At 37.4% G+C, this 16423-nt stretch overlaps 1 protein-coding gene across 1 annotated transcript in view; it reads right to left on the bottom strand.

The window, feature by feature from the left end:
• The window catches only part of LOC103176105 (solute carrier family 12 member 4), a 34135-nt gene extending 18532 nt beyond the window's left edge, over positions 1-15603 (bottom strand). Inside the window, exons 1-3 of the mRNA XM_007889491.2 lie at positions 15400-15603; positions 4489-4577; positions 2644-2775 (exon numbers count right to left, since the gene is read on the bottom strand). Of these exons, the coding sequence (XP_007887682.1) occupies positions 2644-2775; positions 4489-4577; positions 15400-15532 (354 nt within the window). The 5' untranslated portion in view covers positions 15533-15603. The remainder of the gene's footprint in view (positions 1-2643; positions 2776-4488; positions 4578-15399) is intronic.
• Positions 15604-16423: the final 820 nt, after the last annotated feature.

Below are 16423 nucleotides of genomic sequence, written 5' to 3'. Positions count from 1 at the left end.
TTAAATGACAGTTGCCAAAAATACTATGTTAAACGGCCAGAGGCAATTTATAACCTTGACAGAAGGATGGATCTTTGGAATCATGATCTTTGAAATCTTCATCTTATCGTAATCACGTTCTCTTTTGTATCATTGTAACAGGAAGACATGTGGAATTTTCCCCTCAATTTAAAACTGAAAGCAACATTAATATTCTTTTTAATTTATACTAATTATTTCTTTGTACTTTTGAAAGCTCCATGTACCTTAGAATAATTAATATACAGGCCCCAAAAAACCATGCAGAACCTTACAACCGATAATCAACAATCATAGTCACACACAATCATATTTATTGCACATCAGGATACCTAATTTCCTGTAGGGCTATATTTACATTTTATTTCTGATCAATATCAGTACATGTGCAAAGATCAAATTTTGAAGGTCAATCTCCCTTTGTTTACTAAATCACTGAAAGCCAAATATCCCATCACTGTTATTTGAGAAAATGCCTGCAAGGCTGCAATATATAAATAGGTGTCTGATATTAAAAGTTGACAAAGTTAAATAACTTCATATCAATGGCAAACCCTTTACAGGTACAGCATATTATATGAAAGATGGTAAATTCAGAATCCAAACTAATCTGTCATATATCACAGCTCTAATCAGTGACATTAAAAACAGCCACAGTGCTTCCAAAAACATACTGGACGTTTGTCAGGTGAATACTGGCCGCAATCCAATCTTAAATTTCACACGTCGGAAAAAAAAAAGCTGGAGTTGAATGCTGTGGTTTAGACCCCATTTGAGCCCCTCGATTGGATTAATGCCTTGTGATCCTAGAGTAGACATTCAGCCTACTTCAGGTTTACTTATCCAGTTCAGTATGCTTACTGCATGTGAAAATGAGCTAGTGCATATTTCTTTGATTGTACTTGTTAAACTTCTCTGGAAAAGCAGAGCTGAATGGAAACTTTCCAACTCTATAAAGTAGAATCAAAATAAAACTAAAATATTTTTATAGTGAGTATTGCAAAAGAAATCTTTCACAAACTAGTACAAGCTTACAATTAGTTCTATTCAAATTCAAGGATTTGCTAGTCAACCTAAATAACACTCGCCATTTCTGCTAACTGTGTAACAAGGAACTTTATCAGAATTCAGCATGAAGCGCATAGAAGTTAGACCACAATTTTTGATCCGCTAGAAAACGAGGAAAGAAATTAGCGGGTAAGGTACTATCAGTCATTGACCCTTCCAGTTAACATTACGCAAGAACTGTACTTATTGTGCAGTTGGCTTGTCATCACAATATAAATTATGATAAATGAACGCTCCTTATTTAGCTCTATTTCCTGTTACGAATTATTGGCTTCCAACTTTGTAATGCCCAACTGAATATATGTGGGGAAAGGATAGAAGACTAAAAGGATTAATACTCGAAGTATTCAATGTTAGTAAGCTACTTTTATGCCATGCAACCGGGGTCTGATTGATAATCATCCCAACCATCACCCTATTTTTCCTTTTTCTTAAGATTTCTATGCATAAAAATTATGTTCGGCATTGTGGGAAATCCCATTAAGGGCAGACATTGCCAAAGGCATTGCAGGCAATGCTAAACTGAACGTTAATCCTATTAAAAAAGGGGATCACTCATTTTGCCATAGCCATACCACCTTTTGCGCCAAACAAAGGAACAGGACAAAACCAATGCTTGCTGTGTGGCCAATTATTCATTTTGATTTTAAGTTTTGCAATTACATTTTGTGCACAATACTTCCATCTGTGGCTGTAAACACATCATATCCAAAGGAACAACAAATCGCTCTGAGGATGTAGTCAAGTACTTTGGGACATTGTTTCACATAGTTTTAGCTGGAGGTTCAAGTCCCACATGCAATATTTATTTGATCAACTCATCACTACAGAAGTTTGCCATTCCTACTCTGTTGAAGAAGCAATTGGCCAGGCATTGGCCCATTCCCAAAACAGCTGAGTAGTAGTTACCCTAGAAATACTCAGGAGTTGATCAACCTTCCATTTTGACAGTAACCTAAGATGCTTCACAAGGTCATTTCTTGAAATCTCACAGATCACATATTCAAAAGATGTTGTCATCTTATATGCACAGATTTGCATATAATAATATGAACCAGATATGCAGGAGCATTTAGTTTTTTTTAATTATGCTTCATTGCAATAAATTCATAGTTAAAATTCTGAAGAATATTAAACTAGTCCTCACTTATTTACCAATATGGTACAAAGTGAAAAGGCATATCTGTCTTGACTGCAGGTTACCGGTTTTGTCAAATTTATTACAATTGTAGTTTGTTATTCTTTTGAGGAATAAACACTGAATATTTTTCCTAGAATGCATAGAGGGCCAGTATAAATATTTAATATAAATTTATGTAAAGTTGAACAGTTAAATAATGTACATTGCCCTGAGTAGTCTGAATTAAATGCCAACAGTACGAACAATTCATCGGACTGTCATTCATGATTCATGTCACAATATCACATTGCCAGACGCAGAGTCAAAACTGTATTCAATTTCAATAACAATAAACAGACCGGCTGTCATGTAGTATTGAGGCAGGACTGTGTTGAACAGCTAGACAAGAAATTCATCTCAAACCAGATAATAATTACCTTAAATACTTTCTTCTTGGCATTGTCTCCACTCTCTGATTCCTCATGTTCCTTTGCTCCCTGAGTGATGTTTGTATAATTGGCCAACCTGTTGAGGAGGGAAGACACCTTTGGTCGAATGTCCAGTTCCTCCTGCAGAACACAACAAATGTGGGGTGTGAATGATGTATCAATGAAAATAATTCACAGGCATCTAACCACCAGGTGCAATAACAACCCTTGATAGCAGTGGTGGCCAATCTTTTTGGTCATGGGTATCAGGGCTCAGTAGCTGCTGAAAACAAGGTTGGCACGGACTTGGCTGGACTTTTGGTCCATCAAGAAGTGGCTTGCCCAACATACACACCAGCCCAGGCAAGTCCGCACAAAAAACAATACCTTATTTCCAGTAGCTACTGAGCCACAATACCCATGGCTTGGCCACAAATTAATAAAAATTCAATAAAGGAAAATGTATTTGGTTGGCTGACCAAAAAGATTGGCTACCACTGATTTACACTAAAAGGATGTTTTTCTGGGTATGGGTGGGTGTGAGTGACAAAATACGAAAGGTATTGTAGTGCAAGGAGTAAAGTTGTTTGTTTATACAATAACGAAAATAAAGAAGATCTCAACTAACAAACATTGTTAAAATTTCTGAACTATAATACATCACTGTCACGTAGCAAGCAGAAACACTATAAATGGGACCCAAGGATCATTCTACCAGAGTACTTTACAATCTCTCTCCTCCCTTCCTTAAAAAATGTGAAAAATACTCAGCATATTTAACATTCTTCTAGCTATTAATACACATTCTGAATGATGAACATATAAGTGCATTTTTTGCAGTTTTAGAGCCAAATATGTGACTGTGATTGTTGCAACAGGTTCCCAATTACTATTCAGAAATGAGGTGTCTGAAAGAACTTAAACATTTTGATTCAGATTTTTAAGTCTGCCTTATTCAAATGAAAGTGTCCTTGATGCACTGCAGTATGACGATGGGGCAGGACACAAGAAAGAGAGAGAAAAAAAAGAGGACACAGTACCTTTAAAAAACATTGTAGATTTGTGACTACAGTTTTACTAAACCACATAAAGACTCCTCCTCTGGGCTGACCAGTTCTTTTCCCAGAAGAAGCAGATGACTGAACACACAATAACAGAACAGCATCAATTAACAGCTATTTACAGTGTATGCCTTCAGAGCGTACAGAGGGTGGGATTTTTGTATGACTAATCTAATTTTTATTCTTCACTACAATATTTCCCTTGTTCCAGTGGAGATTGACTCTGTAGTACGCGGGAATAGAACAGTTTGACAAAACATTGGCATAATGTAATAAGGTATAGGCATTCATAGCTTTAATAATAATCCTTGCAATTGATATAGCACCTTTTCACGTCTTTGAGACATCTCAAAGCACTTCACAATATACTGTAAAGTGAATTGATTGTATATTTTGTGGCACACGTTTGGTAAAAGTATATAAATACTCTAATTAATGGCTTCTAAGTAAAAATTTGTGGACTGACCCTTAATCAGTTGTTGCTTTTCTATCTGCTGCATAGCATTGCAATATACCTGTACATTTCACTTTCAATATGTTGAAAGAGCAGTAAAGCATCAACTATTTCACACATCCCATGATTTAGCTTTTTTCTTGAAAGGATGCCAGATCTGGTGGAGTTAGTAAAGATATCAAACCCAAAAATGGCATTTCATCAGTTACATTTAAGATTTTGAATCTCTGAAACTGTTGCACAGGCAGAAATTAAAAATGCAATTGTTTTTTTNAAAATGTGCTCAACTCAAAGTGATGGAGAAAACTGCATACTGAATTGTGCAATAAGAATTCTTACCTCAAATAAGGCCAGATTTCTGTCGTAGTATTCATTTCCTTTTACAGTATCCGTGTTGTTTAGGAAAGGGCTGTTTTCTTTGTGGTTTTCTATAAAAAGTATACGAATTGTTACGGATATCAGACAAATAAAAAAATGGAGGGTTTGCATGTTAAATACACTCCCTGTGGCATTCAGTTACAGAACATATTAGTTAAAGTATCAGCTGTACATTATGGACTAACAAGAAGAATAACCCAACTTTGCATTCCAGAATTTGAACAAAGTGGGAAGAATTGGTATGAAGATAACTGAAAGACCATTTTCATATTCTTATTAGTCAGTTCATGAATGGCATTCGTGAATGAGCATATTTCTTCCATGGACAAGGCAGTATAATGTAAGGTAAACTAATTGAAATATTTGTGGGGAAGTATGTTTTGGAGAATTGCTGTGCTTATTGATATGAAGAATGTCAGTTCTATGGAACAGAACACTCTTCCACTTCGGTATTTGGATCAACAGTGAGTGCTCTCAGGATGGTGAGCTCAGCCAGTTACACAATAAATTTCCCTACAGTCTTCCCAACAATGTGTTTAATACCAGCTTCAGAAGTCACCACTGGGTATATTGCATCATGGTGCTATTTTACCACCAGCTTTGTGCTTTGAACCCACACCCACTTTGAACTGGCATGAGACTGCATGACTAATTTCACATAGGAAAATTAAAGGCAGGAGAATTTCATCTCATCTGGATTTCAACCCACGTTTTACAGTTGCATGCCTAACCCACTGCACTACCTGGCTGCTTTTCTATCTGACATCAACTGTTATGCAGTTTATTGAACAATGACAATGTGTTAATGAACAAACTAATGGGAGCAGTGGAAGGATGAGACCAATAGACCAAAGGGCATTCAAGCAAACCTTCTCCCCAGCATTTGATTCATAAGAGAAGTTGCTTACAGATACGTTTTGGGTTGTAATAAAACAGTTCATTTCCTTATAAATAATCTAAGATAAACTAAAGTCAAATAAATTAATCCACAAAATGTTTTATATGGCTATTGCTACAAAATCCTCTGAATTGTTAAAAAATGTTTTCGTCATATTTAGTTTAAATTATCAATATCTTGTTCATCCTTAAAAGTAACATGAATATGTCAATGTATTCCAATTGCAAATGACTAATGCAAGTTCCAGATGAAATGTTTTTTTTAAGAAATGGTGTATTGAAACAAATTATAAAGCAGTTATAAACGAAGCACAGCAGTATTGTACACTGTAAATGTAAATACTGTTAAGATAGTATAACTAGAAGGGCATGATTATTCAATAGCAACATTTTTAAAAATATTAAAATTAACTACAAGAACCTCACCTCCTGTGAAAACGAATAAGCATGAACTGGAATGTTCTTTGAACTCAGTGAGACAACATTAAACTTCACCCCAAAATAATTTTAAAAAGTACTGAAAACGTTTCATATTTCTGCTCTAACCCGTCAAGATTTGAGAAAAAAAACCTACATGAGCTGAACGTAGCCAAACTGCATGTTTTAAAACTTCATTTCACATAACACAAACTGCTATTCTTCTTGATCCAAATCCATTAACAACCTTCAATATGAACTAAGGTGTACAATTGATGTGCAAAACTAGTAATTGTAAAATGGACAATAGAAATATTATGAGCGGAATGCCAATGATTCCATTTGATCACTATGCCTATCAAACACTACAACTAGCACTCTGCTCGTTTGTATAAAAATATTGCATGCACATTTTTCAATGCAGGGTTGGACAGGATCCGCAGTACTACTGTTCAGCCAACTTAAGATCAAACAGTACTACCCAGATACAACACTATCTTGTATAATACACTAACATCACGACTCTCCATCTGTATTACTTACCTGCTGTAAATGCTACCTCCACATTGTCAATTAGTTGGTTTACCATTCTTCTTACCCTCTCTAAATGACTGCAGTACATATTCCTATTTAAATTGAAATTAGAGGAGAATAGAAGTGTAAGCCTTTCAATGGGTGGTGAACTGTAACGTACACACAATGGACACATGCATCATGCAGGATTGATCTAGTTTTCTCTGCTACAAAGGGTTCCTCAAGGCGATTATGGGGACAGAAGGGTCATTTCAAATTACTCATTCATATTAACATTGATTATCTCAATGCCCGATTAAATTGGTCTCTTTAGATTGACATACTTAGCATTTATTAACAAAAAATACAACTTAAATATAGTTAACGGTCATAGAAAAGTACTTCTGGTAAAATTAGTTTTACAGAATATTCAATTAAATTTAAGCCTGAATTTATACTAACAGCTGACATTTCAGTTCCTGGAGTCTGCCCCTAAAGCATTAAACACTACATTCATACTGCACATTTGGCAGTGAATTGCTGTGCTTTTTGACCATGGTGGGTCGCCAAGTATGCAATGCAAGCATGCTTTTAGGCAATACAAATTGGCATCGAGAAAGATGCAATTCTTACCCAAACAGTATAAATGTCTTGGAACTTTAAATTATTTAAATTATCAATGGAATATTTTTAATAATAAGGATTGATTTTGTTATTAGCACAAAAAAAAGTACCAGTCAAATCAGAAGTTTTTTTTCCAATTGAAAGTGATGTGGATTGGACAGAATACATCTGTCGTATTGCAAACTTTTTAAAATACATCTTTCACTGTTGACATTTCAGTTTTATTAGAGCCAACTGATACAATCAATTAATGTATTTCAAGTCAAGTCCACTTCGTTTGGGTATTAGCATGCAAGAACTACACTGCAGTGCTGAGGCAAGCTGTTAAATCAGAGATGTTACTCCAAATTAAGTCTGCCCATGGTTTTGTACAAGCAACATTTTCTTTTTCGAATGAACCATATGATTTGTACAGTTTATGTCACTTTATTGTTTGACTAAAAGAAACTCACGTCCACATCCCTTTGCTTTGCATTTACTTTCCAACTAGGATTTCTGTCAGTCATCCAATTTTGAATTAAATGCCAGAAGGAGTTTGTATGGCAGGCTTTACTGCCGTTTCGATTAATACATACAGCGCTAACATTATTTCACGGTGGAATAAGCATCCACTCTCTTAACGCTGGCACCTATTTATTCATTCTACATTGCAAAGCTTAAAAGAAGACTTAAGTGTCATAACATTTTAGGATACATGCCACAACCTAGATATTGGTTGTTAATCGACTTTTCAAGTTAACAACATGAATAAAACTCCATTTTAAATTAAATCACAGCAAATTTACCATTAAATGATATATGTAAAATTACCAACAATATGTAGATCTATTTAAATCTTGTTTCACACTAAATGCATTATAACATTATAAAATGAGAAACAACTTCCAGGTCACCTAGCTCAATTTTTTTGTGATAAAATAAATTCAATAAAAGAACATCATTACTTGATTATCGTTACGATCATTAGAATACTGTTCGGATGATGTCAACAAATTCAATTCATTATTTGCAATATAAACTCAAGCACCAAATCCAAATATAGTAGGTAATTTGAGATATCTTCCCGAGTTGAAAGCCGCTATGTAAATGTAAGTTTGTATTGTATTATCATTAGAAAATAAAAGTGTTGAAAATCAGGATAAAGTTGTTTCTTATCAGGGATTTTAAAAAAACAACGTACAAGGACTTCCTGAATACTGGTACTTTGTGGCTAATTTCTTTCCCTCCTGAGCAAAAGGATGCTGGGACAAATTGCTGCAGACAGATGTCAGACAGGCCTGGCCAACTATCAACAGTGCCAAGGACTGCTACAGAGCTACCTGGCTTATCTTTTATTTTATCATCCCCAAAGAGGTGAAGTGCTGAGTGAATCCAATTGGATGTAAAAAAAAACTTTTCTAGTCCCAAATTTGCAGATAGTCAGATAACTGAGCTGCCCGGGATGTCCTTAGTTAACATGCTGAAATGTATCTTGTCAGCAGAAATCTACCTGATCTCCGAGTAAACCTTGGGAATCCAGGTGGATTGCAATGACAGATTCCCAAGAAGCCATATTATAAGGAAATTATGACATGCACAGTAAATGAAGCAGAGAGCTTGCATTTATATAACTCCCTTCAGGTAAAACACATCAAATGGAATCTCTAAAGAAAATCTCAGTAAGCAATGGATTTCCCAGTTTAGCTTAGATGACTTCCTTAGATGACTGCTGCTTGTCAGCTTATGATTATACAGCCTCTCGCAGTCAAATGTTACACCTCAGCAGCTCTCGGTATCAGATGCTGCTCATGTGAGTTTGGAATTTACTCAAAAGTAATGCCTGTTGCACTTCCTTTTAAATGTTTATTGCCACAACTGTCCATTTAGACATTATTTGTTGATTCAAGAGCTTTAAAATCTGTTAAATTAATTGAAATTTAACTGGAGTTACTGATAAAGAGGAGTCATTAAATTTAGCATTGGAATTTTAAACATTACTTTATTTTTCTCCCTTTGGAAAACATGTTTGAGAGCTGAAGAAAAGTGCCTTGTATGAATCATTCACAGGGAACAGTAGGTATGTTGAAAATGATTAACACCAATTAGTGTGTCTTCAGTAATTGCACCATACCAAATCGCAAAGGCTTCATAAGAAAGAACAACATCATTATTACTTATAGAGCTTCTATAAAATTGATCAATTGTAATGTAATGATTTACACAAATGTTGTATCATATTCGTTAACAGTTGAACACTACTTTTTCTTCATTCAGCAATTCACTCATTATTCCTGATTTCTAATCATTAAAGTTACTTAATTGTACTTTCCTATTGCTTTCTTACTTCCGACAATAATTTAGTCATTTAAAGAACTGCAAGTGTATGAAATGAGTTACCCCAGCAAACCAATGGGGACAAACATATTTTAGTACATCTGCACAAACGGCTTCTCCTCCCACTTTCACCCGGTTACCTGCGGGGTACCCCAAGGATCCATCCTTGGCCCCCCCTCTTTCTGATCTACACGGTTCCTCTTGGGGATGTCATCCGCAGACATGGGATAGACTTCCACATGTATGCGGACGACACCTAACTCTATTTTTCCACCTCTCTTTGCAACCCCCAGTCTGACAGTCAGTCTGTTCTGTCAGCCTGCCTGTCAGACCTCAGGAGCTGGATGAGCGCAAATTTCCTTCAACTGAACGTCGACAAGACTTTTTGGCTCTCGTCAACGTCTCAAATCCCATGGCTCTCACCTCCTCCACCTACCTGACCTCCCCCTAAAACTCTCTGAACCCATACGCAACCTTGGTGTCAGGTTCGACCCCCAATTGTCCTTCCTCTCCCACATTCGGTTCTGTGAAGCGCTCTGAGATGCCGTCCGGCGTGGAGGTCGCTATATAAATCCAAGTTGTTGTTGTTGCTGTAGTCCCCACTCCAAGATCTAAAATGGATCTATTAGAGGATGTTTAAAAGGACTTCACTGTGCAGAGGGTGGGAGAATATGGAATTCACTGCCGGAAACCGTGGTTGACATTGAAAGTACCAATGTTGTTAACAACAACAAAAAATTGCATTTATTTACCGGCCTTCACATTGGGAAGATGTCCGAAGGCATTGGACAGTGAAGGCTGCAGACCCGAGCTAGGGGTTGGAATCAAGAGAGGTGGAAAGCCAAAAAATGTCCAAGTCCCAAAACAAATTTATACTGCAGACAAGTTGTAACACAAAGTATGAGTATTCCAGAGAAACTTTGATAACATTTTAAATACAGTGACTACAATACATTTAAGATTAAAGCAATTACAGAGCTCAAGTATATAATCTATATAAGCCAGAAGGACTTGAAACTAAAGGGATGAGCTTCGGTGAACTGAATAACCATTTTTTATCCCAACTTTTCTAACACCGTATTTTCAAGAGCTGCTGCTCGATTTTCAAACTTTTCTTTACACTTTAATGAAATAAACTACTTTGTAGGAAATGGAAATGGTTGCCAACAAACCAAATACTGTGTAAACAAATTAATACATGTCTGTAAAAAGTCTACATGTTAAAAGTTACACAGCTCGTGGCTGAGAAAAATGCTGCTACATGTACTTGTAAAAAAAAGTTTAGATACCTAAAATGTATTCAGAAGCAAATGTCGATTAAACGCACCAAACTTTCACCAAATTATCTAAATATTAAGTGTCTTTCGATTCAAACAAAAAGCGCAGATTAGCCTGGGAACATCTACACTGAGCTGCATTCATTTGTCTAAAAAAAAAGTATCCTGTGCTTCCAACAAGCTCCAAAAAAAGACCAACTGCAGTGAATGCACCATTTATTCCGCAACATGTAATTAAAGATCAAGTTACACTAAGAATCAAGACTTCAACTAAGCAGTTTCATGCTTCACTCATCATTGCCTAATTAAGCTACAAATATGATTCAAAAATGTTTTTGAAATATCTACTGCAAACGGTATTGGAAGTACATTTTAATTAATGCGTAATTTAAATATTGTATACAACAATAATTATCCTTCCATTTGATTTGGTGCATTATCACATCTTTGAGATATCTCAAAGTGCTTCACAGAATATACTATGAAGTGAATTGATTCTATGCTTTGTAGGTGAAACACGACAGCCAATTGCACACAACACTGCTCCACAATCAGTCGTGGATTGAGTGACCAAGGTTACTCAATAGCTACTTACATTAGGTAAATAGCTATTAACAGTCAACATTTTAGAGCAAGATCTAGTAGATGATACTAGAATTAATAGTGCATGTATCAAATGTGTAGATATTAATTTTATCTTTACGTCAATGTTGTTTTAATAAAATTCTGAAAATAATATGCCTGCTAGGTCAGAACTTCACACAAAACTTTTGACTAGCCTGCAACACGCCCACATACCTAACCCAAACAACTAAACAGCTGAAGAGATATCAAACAGTACAGTGCGCAAAGCAAGTCGTAACTAGACATACTTTATCATAACTGGAGTCCTGTTAATGCTATTTAGGGATAATAAAAATATACCCTGGAGCCATCAGTTAAGCACATCAAAAGAAACCCAGATAGTTAAATACCTCTATAAGTAAAGAATTTATTTGAAACCATACTGTAGTGTTTAGTTATATTCAAAAAATTGTTGGATTTGAACAAAACTCCAGTTACCTTTCGCAAGCTTTACACAATTTTTTTTCAAAATAGCTGCAGTATGAAATACTGCATAATGTTCACTATTCACACAACCTGTCTAGGTTTCTAAATATTCAAAAAAATCTAAATCTAATGTAGTGCCTTCTTTAGAATCAATCTTTATGTTGTGTTGAGGACAGACTGATTACCTCTGGAAAATTACTCTGGGTTATTGAGATCTCCTTTGATAATTATTCCAATTACTTGCAAATGCCTTTCTTGAGTTGCCAATCAATAGTATGTGTTAATTACTCGCATGCTTGGGCTATTATCCATGTGCATACTCAGCGCACTTTCTGTGTTATGTTTACCTACTCAGATGATTCGTCATCCTTTCCTTACCAATAATACCAATCCGTCTTCTTTAATATGTTTATCTTTTTTAAACAAAATTAAGAAATTTCCTACTTATGTTATGCCAATGCCTTTTATTTTCATGTCTTTATCAACTAATTCTCACTTCAACATTACATTTGTTTTCTTTCAAATTCTTCCTTGGATAAACACAAAAGCATTTAAACAAGTCCTTTTAACATTTTAACCTTTATGGATCTACTGCATTCGCACTTCTCCTAACATTCTGAGTTAAAAACTGTGTGCATTTCCCATTGAGACTAAAATCATCTTTTCCCTATTTACCAATGAAAATTGAATATCACTCAGTTGTTAGATTTAAACAATGTGTCCAGCAACACTGTAAACAAGAAAGAGCATCCTGCAACTCATTGAAAATGCTCCTCCAGGCCTGCAACTCTTCCCAAATGAGTCATCATAATCATCCCCATCCAAAGGCTCTCTATACTTTTGCTAGTGTCCATGTTTAAGCATAACAGAAATAACTGGAGACGCCCCTTTAAGCTCTTTCCAAATTCACTCAGAGTGATTTTCCATTTCACTTTTCAGAAATAAGCAAAAATTACAGTTAATATCAGGGCCAAAAAATGAATTTAACCCAATGCTGGGAATGATTTATGCATGGGAAAGAAATGGGGTGTGTGGGGGGAAGAGGACACAAGATTAAAGGCAAAGCCTACACTACATATTTTGGTTGATTAGATGCACGTTTCAAATCAAAACTGAAAATGATGTAGATGTGTTGTTTGAGATGAAGGAACTGTCATCAATCAATTAATACACCTCAGGTGGTTCCAGATTAGAATTGGAAGACAGTTGTAACCTCAAATCCCACCTCGCTGCAATCAAGGCAAAGCCAACTTTGGAAGATTAAAATATGCAAGGTTAAGAATTTATAGGTGATTTATTGGATTGCCTAAGTTTGTATTACTCTTAGGGAGCCAGCTGCACTCTCAGTTCTTTAATAACTTTAAAAATTAACTAGCTTTTGGCAGCCGTTAGGAGCGCCATGAGTACATGAGCAGTTTTATTCAGTTGGTAGTAGTCTGGTGTGAGTCATTAGGCTGAGATTACCCTAACCTGGTTTAAATCAAATTTAACGGTCCATTGGCAGATCTAGCTGGACCTTATCAAATCTTACAGTTCCGCCCATGCCTCCGCTAAATTCTCGGTCTATTCCAAGACAATCTTGGAGTCCAAGGACAACCCCAGCCTCCTCTTCTCCATCACCAAACAACCGGTTCCTCCACCCACCCTCTCACACCTCGCCCATTCTCACCTCAAATGCCAACTGTGAGGCGATGCTGGACTTCCTCGGATCCAAAACCGAGGGGATCCGCTCAGCTCCCTCTGCCATTCCGTATGCTACACCCTCCCCATCTTCCCCTCCCACTGCTCCCTCTACACCTTTGAACCTATCTCCCACTCCTCTCTCACCACTAGAACCTGCATGAAACTGACCATATGCTCATTCGACCCTATCCCCACCCCTTTCCTTACCTGCCAGCTACACCTCTTTACCTCTCTACTCACAGACATCATAAACCTCTCCCTGTCCACTGATACTTTTCCCACCCCATTAAAAACCGCCGTCATCACTCCTACCCTTAAAAAATCCTCCCTGGACCTATCTCTACTCTCAAACTACTGCCCCATCTCCAACCTCCCTTTCCTCTCCAAGGTCCTGGAATGAGTTGTTGCTTCCCAGGTTCGCTGCTTCCTCTCCCACCACTCCCTTCACGAACCCTCCAGTCCAGTTTCCGTGCTGCCAACAGAATAGAAACAGCCCTGGTCAAAGTGAGAAATGACATTCTGTCCATCTGAGACCAGGGCTCCCTCTACCTCCTTGTCCTCTCTGCTGCCTTTGACACTGTTGACCACTCTATCCTCAGCCACCACGTCTTCTCTCAACCTTCACGGCTCTCCTTCACTGGTTCAGATCGCACCTCTCACGCCATTTCACTTCATCTCCACAAATGGTTTCTCCTCTAGCCTCCACACAATCTTGTGCGGCATTCCGCAGGGCTCTGTCCTTGGTCCCCTCCTCTGCAATAGCTATATGCTCCCTCTTGATGACATCATCCACAGAAATGGGATCAACTTCCACATGTTGGATCATGTCATCCAGTTGGATGACACCCAACTGTACTTCTCTGCCTCCACCCTTGACTCCAGGACCATTGCTGTCCTGACAGAATGTCTGTCAGACATCAAGTCCTGGATGAGAACTAATTTTCTTCAGTTGAACATCAACAAGTCCGAGGCTCTCCTGATTGGCTCCAGACAGCACCTCCACATTTCTGGCGCTGACAGTATTATCATCCATGGTTGCATACTCTACCTTACTAAGCCAGTCCGGAATTTGGCTTCTTGTTTGACCCTCAACTATCCTTTCTACTCCACATCTGCGACATGATGCGCTCTGTCATCCCCCACCTCTGCAACATTGCCCGACTCTGACACTGTCTCACACTGCAGGCCGCCGAAACCCTCATACACGCTTTCATTACATCGAGGCTTGACTCTGCTTGTCGGCATTCCTGACTCCTCCCTCCGTAGGCTGCCGATCACCCAGAACTCTGCAGCCCATGTCCTCTCCTGCACCAGGAAGGCTGGCCTTCTGCATTGAATTTTTGTGATGCTTTAGGATGACTTGAAAACATACGATTGCGAAAAATGTCAGAAATAATTGACATTTCATTGCTTAGAAAAATGTGATAATACATGCAAAATACATTAACAAAGCTACACCAGCCAATCGCTCAATCAGTCTGAAAAATCCTAAAATATGTATACATTTTTAAAAAGTTAAACTTTAAAATGAAATACAATAGCTCTGTGTTTTAGTTAATACATTATTGAACAATACAGTGATCCAAACAGACATTTCCTTTTATACCTTAATATTCTGAGCTTACAAACGGGTATAGCGTATTCAAATCAAAATTTGAACTATTTAAAAAAATAAACAATACAAAAAATACCATTACTTGCACACACGGAAATACTTTAAAATCTCTCTCGCTTCTTAAGATCAGATTTACTTTCACTACTCAGACATCTCAAATTGCTGCTTCAGTCTGCCTGACTTAGAAAGTATGCCATTCCCACTTTAATTCATCCTTACATCAGAATTCCTGGTAGCACTGCAGATTGCACAATAAACCACTGTCTGAAAAGCACAGTAAACCAAACCACTTCCAGCATACCAACAAAACTTTCTGTAGTGATTCTTAGTTGAAGTGCTAAATCATGGGAAACTGTATTCAAACTACATCAAGGCAGTTAAGCATACTTTTTAGACAGTTTAGCTGCTTTTTTAAAAGAAAAGAGAATATGGTTAGGAGAAAATAGTTGAAGAGAATTTACAAAACTTTTTTTAACAACGTACCATCAAAGCTCACTGTATCATCAGGGTCTGCTGAACTCTGTCCAGGCTCTCTGTAATCAACCCAGGTGATTCCTTCCAAACTATCATAATCTGATTTCTGGTCTTCTACTGGCACCACAGTAAAATGAGGCATTTTCACAGCCCAAACTCGGTGCTCCTTCTTCCTCAGCTGAACAGCTGGGGCTCTCTTGCTCAGAATGCATACCAGCACAGTGTGGTCACTTCCTCTGAAAGGAAATTACTACATTTGGGAACTCCACCCATCGTCTGTGTCAGTAAATAAGCCAAAATGCTGGTGAAAAACTACTCACATCTTATCAGTTGATACTAACTTCAGGAAAAGTTTATGGACTAAGCAAGCCAAAAAGAGCGTAGCAAGAAGCAATTATCACAAAATAAACTGCTGTTCTTTTCAATGTTAAACATTAGCCATAACATGCTTTCATATCAGGAGAAAAGGAACAAAAATAAAACTTTTTAGTAAAAAAAAAGTGGCTCATCTTCCTAAGATAAAAAAATCAGATCTACTTATTGGTAACAATTTAGGCTGATTAATACTGAATGACTAGGCCCCACTATCAGTAAATTTATATCCTGCGCAGCCAACCACAATCCATAATTTCATACGTTTCTCTGTGACCCCAGAAAACCAGTGGCCTTGACAATTAATCAATCACCCGAATTTCCAGACTTATCAGGAGCATTTCTGTCCCTGCTCATATAAATGGCATCTCATTGTAAATAGATTCAAATCTCTCGCCCTGACCCTAAACCTTATCTATACTACAACAATAACAAGATTACATTTGTATAGCGCCTTTCATGTCGGGAGGACTTCCCAAGGCGCTGGACAGTGTACAGCATTTCAGACCCGAGCTGGGCTCAGGGAGAGGAAGGGAGGGAAAGGGGGTGTGAGCGATGGCATGGTCGAAGAGGAGGTTTTGAGGCCGGACTTGAAGGAGGCTAAGGAGGGGGAGTGATTGGGGGATGGAATTCCAGAGGTTGGGGATAGAGTGACAGAAGG

This window comes from Callorhinchus milii, unplaced genomic scaffold (assembly GCF_018977255.1).
Source record: "Callorhinchus milii isolate IMCB2004 unplaced genomic scaffold, IMCB_Cmil_1.0 Scaffold198, whole genome shotgun sequence".
Lineage (NCBI taxonomy): Eukaryota > Metazoa > Chordata > Chondrichthyes > Chimaeriformes > Callorhinchidae > Callorhinchus > Callorhinchus milii.
Note: the sequence above shows the minus strand (reverse complement) of the source record. Positions and strands in the feature narration are given on the sequence as shown.